General features: G+C 39.5%; 1 protein-coding gene across 4 annotated transcripts in view; it reads left to right on the forward strand.

Moving 5' to 3' along the window:
* SMARCA2 (SWI/SNF related, matrix associated, actin dependent regulator of chromatin, subfamily a, member 2) overlaps nucleotides 1-3,804 on the forward strand; it is a 209,013-nt gene extending 205,209 nt beyond the window's left edge. For all 4 annotated transcript variants that reach the window (XM_063455081.1, XM_063455080.1, XM_063455082.1 and 1 more), the window contains 2 exons: nucleotides 1,263-1,405; nucleotides 2,457-3,804. In XM_063455081.1, the coding sequence (XP_063311151.1) occupies nucleotides 1,263-1,405; nucleotides 2,457-2,492 (179 nt within the window). In that variant the 3' untranslated portion in view covers nucleotides 2,493-3,804. The remainder of the gene's footprint in view (nucleotides 1-1,262; nucleotides 1,406-2,456) is intronic.
* Nucleotides 3,805-7,315: the final 3,511 nt, after the last annotated feature.

Genomic DNA, 7,315 nt, shown 5'->3' on the forward strand with positions numbered 1-7,315 from the left:
CAAAATAAGACAACCCAAGGTATTGCAAATGGGGTATGTCCAGTCTTTTTTAGTAACCACTTAGTCACAAACACTGGCCAAAATTAGCGTTCAATTTAGTTTACTTTTTTTCACACGCAAACAAATATGAACGCTAACTTTGGCCAGTGTTTGCGACTAAGTGGCTACTAAAAAAGTCTGGACATACACCATATTGAATACCCAGGTTTGTCTACTTTAAAAAAAATATGTACATGTGGGGTGTTATTCTGCGATTTATGACAGATAATAGTGCTACAATGTCACTATTGATACATTTTAAAAATGTATGTTTTGAAACCGCAATATCCTACTTGTACTTATAGCCCTATAACATGCAAAAAAATAGCAAAAAGCATGTAAACACTGGGTATTTTTAAACTCAGGACAAAATTTTGAATCTATTTAGCAGTTTTTTTCATTCGCTTTTGTAGATGAGTAAAAGATTTTCCACATAAAGGTCAAAAACCATGTATTTTTTCAATTTTTCATCATATTGTTTAGTTTTTTAAAAATTAAATTACATGAGATTATATAAATAATGGTATGTAAAGAAAGACCCTTTTGTCCTGAAAAAAACAATATGTAATTTGTATGGGAACAGTAAATGAGAGAGCGGAAAATTACAGCTAAACACAAACACCACAAAAGTGTAAAAAGATGCCTGGTCGCAAATGTACAACATCGCAAAAACAGTCCGGTCCTTAAGGGGTTAATGAAGTGGTCTGGGTGCCAGGTCCATCTAGGATTAACCCTGCCTGCTGTAAACATAGCGGTTTCAGAGAAACTGCTATGTTTACCTTTGGGTTAATCCAGCCTCTAGTGGCTGTCTCATTGACAGGCGCTAGAGGCGCTTCTGCGCTTCTCACTGTGATTTTCACAGCGAGAAGACGCCAGCGTCCATAGGAATGCATTGAGAATGCTTTCCTATGGGCTGGCTGATTGCGCGCGGCTCTTGCCGCGCATGCGCATTCAGCCGATGACGGGAAAGGAGGAGGAGAGTCTCCAGCACCGAGGGAGCCCGGCGCTGGAGAAAGGTAAGTGTTTAACCCCTTCCTCTCCATCCAGCCTGGCGGGAGTGGGACCCTGAAGGTGGGGGCACCCTCTGGGCACTATAGTGCCAGGAAAACTAGTAGGTTTTTCTGGCACTATAGTGGTCCTTTAAGTAAAGTGACACCATTAGAATTTTATTTAGAGGTTGTAATGCAGGATGATATATTGATTTTGGAAACTTTATCCCACAGCAAAATCTGTGAAAGTCAAAATCAAACTAAATAAAAAGGATGACAAGTGCCGAGACAAGGGAAAGGGAAAGAAACGTCTAAGTCGTGGAAAAGCAAAGCCGGTTGTGAGTGACTATGACAGCGACGAAGATCTGGAAGATAATGTAAGTTTTTAAGATGCACGTTTTATCTCTCTGAAGTTTTACTGCTTAATCCACTACCATTTAGGAGTTTGAGTCACTTTTGTTTGTTATGCATCTCTAGAGACACCTCCCCTGACACTGACTCACACTGCATGCATGAAAACAAAATGGTTTAATTTCCAATCAGATATAACTTACTTTCATTTTTTATTTTTTTTTATCTCCTGCACTGTAAATTAAACTTTAATCACACACGAGGCTCCTGCAGGGTAGAGCAAGCAATTAATAGACCAGGAGATAAGAAATTCTAGATTAAACCGAATTTGCAATAAAGTAGGTGTAAAGAGTTGATGCCTATTTACAGTGTTTAGGAAGGCTGTGGAAGTCACATGTAAGGAAGTGTGAATAGGGCTGCACGAACAAAGTGATCTAACTTCTAAATGGCAGAGAATTGAGCAATGAGACAGCAGGGGCATGATCTATACACCGAAACTGCTTCATTAAGCTAAAGTTGTTTTGGTGACTATCGTGTCCCTTTAAACTAGTTTACAGTTTTTATGATTGAAAATACAATTAAAACAATAGTTGAATTATACAGGACTCCATTTAGAACACAAATTATGATTTGTGATTTAGTGACTATTAGAGGGACATTATAGTCACCAGAACAACTACAGCTTATTGTATTTGTTTTGGTGAGTATAATCATTCCCTTCAGGCTTTTTGCAGTAAACACTGCCTTTTCAGAGAAAAAGCAGTGTTTACATTACAGCCTAGGGATAATTCCACTGGCCATTCCTCAGATGGCTCCTAGAGGTGCTTTCCATGGCAGTGCTGCACGCTGTGCAGTCATGCCATTCAGTGTCTCCATGCAGACACTGAACTTTCCTCATAGAGATGCATTGATTCAGTTAATCTCTACGAGGAGATGCTGATTGGCCAGGGCTGTGTTTGACTTGTGCTGGCTCTGCCCCTGACTCTTTTATAAACTATGTAGATTACAAGGTGGTGGCAGTATCCTTTGAAACATTGTAAAATCACTGATATCCATTTTGTTTTTGTTTTTCCTTAGGATCAATCGGAAGTAAGTGGGAGCGACGATGAATGATCTCCTTGTGGTCCTATTTCTGGGCACAGTACTCCCTTTACAGTTTCAACACATCATATTTTTTCTAAGATAAACAATGGATTGTTTCTGTACTTTCATCATTCTAGTAACATTAGAATAGTTCCAGACAAACATGGTTTCATCGTGTAAAAACAAAAATCTTTGTAACATATTGTGACCAAAACGAGCCTGCAACATGAAGCAAGTTATTCAATTTTTGATGGAAAACTGTGGCTCTATAGTATATTTCTGTGGTCGGTTTCGCTGGGAAATGGTTTCTCTGTGCCTGGTTTCATATATTATGGTGCGGTTAACGGCATTGCAAAGCTGAAAACGTATTTTGTAGCAATGAAAAACCGGGACAAACCAACAAAAGTAACTGGTTATTTTATTTTTCGTCAGGCGATTTTTAGCAGTTTTTACGTTGCTGTGATTCAGTATTTTTTTTTTTTAATGTTTTTATTATGTTTAATTTTTTTGTTTAGTTTTTCCCCCATCATTGTGGTACATATATATATGCAAATTAAAGTGCTAGTTAACCCTTTTGGTGCTATATGGGCCTCAATGTATTGCTTCATATGCGATGGCTCAAATAGCTCACAAAGTGTTAATATGCAGTAGTTATATTTTTCATTTATTTCATCCTTTACCCCTCCTCCCACTCTACAGTTTTTTTCCCCTTGGACTAAAGCTCTTTGATTGCAGGGTTTGTCTAAATATTATAAAATATATGGCTAAAATAATCTGTTATTTTTCTTTCTTTTACTTTTTTTCTTCTACAATTTCTACTTGTTATGAAAAGTTTGGTTATACTTGTTATTAAATGTTGCAAACTATATAAAGTGTAATGGAACGCTTATCTTTTCTACCCTCCTCCTCCCACCTTCTTCAGACTGACCTTTGTTACCAATGTGGATAATCAGCTTTTCCCTAAAGTGTACTTAATCTTTGCTTTCTTTGCACAATGTCTTTGGTTGCAATTCATAAGCCTGAGGCAAATAAAATTCCAGCAATTTTGAGAAAAAAAAGAAATGTTGTTCTTTATTAGTAAGGGAAAAACATTTTTTTTAATTTACCGATTAATTTTCAGCCAGTTAATTGGACCTCAAGCTAACTGACATGACCACTAGGGGCACTGCATCATCTGCAAACTAATTAACACTTGTATATAAACTATTTTCGATCACTATAGAGAAGATTTTTTTTTTTTTTTAAATATTAAATGGGAAAGTCCATCCATTTCACTTGTTTTAAGAAAAGCTGTGCTGTGTGTGTAATTTACCAGTGTCTGATTGAAATAAGATAGTTTGGAGTAATATGATGATTTTTTTTAAAATAAATTTAAATTTATTTTCCTTTCTCTTGGGCTTACATCAATAAAGTGAATCAATAAAAATTGTTTACAACCACTTCCGGTTACTTTGATCTTTAACATGAGAAATTTAATTGGCTTAATTTGTTCATTCATTGTGAGAGAAAGACAGGAAAACAAAATAATGTATATAAATAATTGTTTTTTGGAGGAGCAACATTACAATAAGTCACAGCCTGCCTCTAATTACAAGTGGAAGAAATGGACTTAACCTCAGAGGGATTAATTACTAAACTGTGAATATAGCAATTGTTTCCAAATAAGCCAAAGTACCCATATTGGAAACATTCTCCCATTTTTCATCTCATGCACTTTTGGCCTCGATTTTGTAATTCCTTTGTCAAGCTACCATATTTTACTGTTTGTTGAATAACATCTAATAAAATTTACTGATGTGCCATGATACAAAGTACTGGAAGCCTCAGTCCACATCGTTTTCGTTCCAGAAAATGATGTGAAATTTTGCTGCCTATTGTTGTTTTTACATTCTCGTTCCAAGTGCGAATACGAAATATGCATTAAGAAAAATGAAAGTGTGAAAACCTTATACATTTTGCGATGAGAAAGCACTGTTTATACACCTCAAATCAGTTGTCCTATATAGCTATAATTGCTTGGGCCGTCTAAACAGCATTATAGGCGTCTAGGCAAAGTAATGCCTATACAACCACACAGGAATAAAAATGTAAGTTATCAATAAAATTAAGCTTATATTTATTGGTACCTCCAATAATTGCAATACCTACACAGACCGCTGAATACATTCACACGCAGTCTGCTGAATGCACACAGAGACTGCTAAATACACAAACAGAATGCTGAATGCACACACACAGACTGCAAAATACGCACATGCAGTGACAGGTGCAGTTGGTGAGGGATTCAGTGTGTGTGAGGGGTGCAGTGCATGTGTGCTGAGGTGCACTGTCTGTGTGAGGGGGGCACAGGATCTATATTGCATTTGAGGGGTTAAGGGCGCAAATGCTCATTTGTTTTATAATTTTTATTTAAAAAGGGAATAAAAAAAGCTTTATGCCCTCCCACCCTTCTTACCTATATTGAGGAAGGGGATCATTGCACTGCCTGGTGGTCTGAGTGTGAGTAGTGAGCATTAGCCGGAAGCTCCTGCAGCTGCTGGCTGACTTTACTCCTCAGCAACCTAAGTGATGTGTCGGAGCATTGCCATGGTAACGCCTGGCAACAATTTGAACTGCATGCTCGCGGGGGGTACATACAGCCTCCAACGTCGTCCTTCCTTCCTTCTGCTGCGGTGAACTGCCTGGAAGCCGGTGAGGGAGATCTTTGTTCTCCCCAATAGCCTAAGGAGGCAGGCATCAAAGCTCTGCATGGGAGATTATTTTATCATTTATACAGAGACCGCAAATTCCGTAGTGCTGTACAGTGAGTGGACTAACAGACACGTAATTGTAAACAGACAAATGGACGCACATGAACAGAGGGGTTGAGGGCCCTGCTTAATGAGCTTACATGTTAGAGAGAGTGGGGTAGAGTGACACAAAGGGTATAAGTAGGGGTAATGAAATAGGTTGCTAGAAAAGTAATCACTGAGAACTTAGTAGGTTATTTTTGACAGTTGCAGGAGAGGAGCATTATGTAGGGACTTGTAAGCAAGCACCAGAATCTTAAATTGAGCCCTATATCTAACTGGAAGCCAATGTAGGGACTGACAGAGAGGAGGAGGTGTGGGAAATGCAGGTGGACAGGAAAATGAGCCACGCTGCCGCATTTATTATAGATTGCAGCGGTGCAATATGGGAACACTTAAGACCACTGAGAAGGGGATTGCAGTAGTCAAGGCGAGAAAGAACAACGGCATGGACCAGCAACTATGCTGGTCCATGCGAGCTATGTTTTTGAGATGGAAGTGGCAGGATATGGCGATCGACTGGACAAGAGAACACCTAGGAAGCAAGCCTGCGAGGTAGAGGTGATGGTGGCGCTGTTGACTTGGAGGGAGACCGACACGGAAATAGCAACACTTGTGGGAGGAAAGGCCAGAAGTTCTGTGTTGGACAGGTTGAGTTTAAGGAAGGGAGCAGCCATCCAGTTGGAAATCGCGGAGAGGCAGTCAGAAGCACAAGTCAAGATGGGCAGAGAGAGATCAGGAGTGAATGGTTGGATTTGTGTGTCATCTGCATATAAATGATAATGGAAGACAAAGGAGCTGATGAGTTTACCAAGGGAGGCTGTATTGATGGAGAACAGTAGGGGACCAAGGACAGAACCTTGGGGAATGCCAACAGAGTGGGGTTGCGGAGTAGAGGCAGAGCAAGAGAAGGAAACACTGAAAAATAACTGGGAGAGGTAGGAGGAGCACCGTCAGAGAGCAGTATCCCATAGACCGAGATTACAGAGAATGAGAAGAAGCTGTTGATGATCAACAGTGTCAAAGGCAGCAGAAAGATCAAGGAGAATTAGGATAGAGTAATGGCCGCGAGATTTTAACAGCAATTAAATTGTTGGATACTTTGGTCACAGTTTAAACAGAATGACGAGCACGGAATCCTGACTGAAGCGGGTCAAGCAGAGAGTTGCATTCGAGGAAGTCGGTCAATCTGCATACACATCTCTCAAGGTTCTTGGAGGCAAATGGCATGAGTGAAACAGGGCGGTAGTTGGATGGGGAGTTGGGGTCAAGGTTGGGCTTTTTCAGAATCACCGTTATGGTTGCATGCTTGAAGGGTGAAGGAAATGTGCTGGAGGAAAGGGAGGGATTAAAAATTTTAGTCAGAGGGAATGCAGATGAGATTTGGAGGAGGTGGGGCGGGAGGACCGGAGCAGAGAAGAAACCTCTTTCATTGTAGTAGGTGTGAATGAGCATAGAACAGCGGAGGGAGTGGGGTTGGGTGATGTATTGGAAGGGGACGGAGAGAGGTTAGAGATCTGTTCCCTGATTGTAGAAATCTTCTCAGTAAGGTGAGTTGTAAAATTTGAGGCGGGCAGGGTGGTAGGAGAGGGGAGCAACAGGGCAAAGGGGATGTCTTTAAGGGGTTAAAATATTCCACCTCAATCTCTTTCCCTCAGGTCAACAGAACATCCATCACCCCAATTCCCCAAGCTCGTTTCCTTGGAGTTAAGAAGTTAAGTTATGCTTTTTAATTATACGCTGAATATCGAAGGCTTCAGAGTTATACTGCATATTAAAGGCATATTCAAAATTGGAATTATTTCTAGTATAATTATTATTATTCAATAATTCTTCCCTATCTTTATAGCCTGTTTTTAAAATCTCATTAAAATTCTTTCAGATAACCTTTTTCTAAAAATCTTTCTTTTAAGACCTCCGTTTGTTTGAAATACAAATCTCTCTCGGTACAATTTCTTCTTATACATGCAAATTGACTCTTTAGGACCCCCTTTAACCAGTGTGGATGATGACCACTAGTAGTGTCTATGAAGCTATTTGTGTCCGTTTATTAAAAAAAAGTTT

The sequence above is a fragment of the Pelobates fuscus genome, chromosome 5 (assembly GCF_036172605.1).
Source record: "Pelobates fuscus isolate aPelFus1 chromosome 5, aPelFus1.pri, whole genome shotgun sequence".
Taxonomy (NCBI): Eukaryota; Metazoa; Chordata; class Amphibia; order Anura; family Pelobatidae; genus Pelobates; species Pelobates fuscus.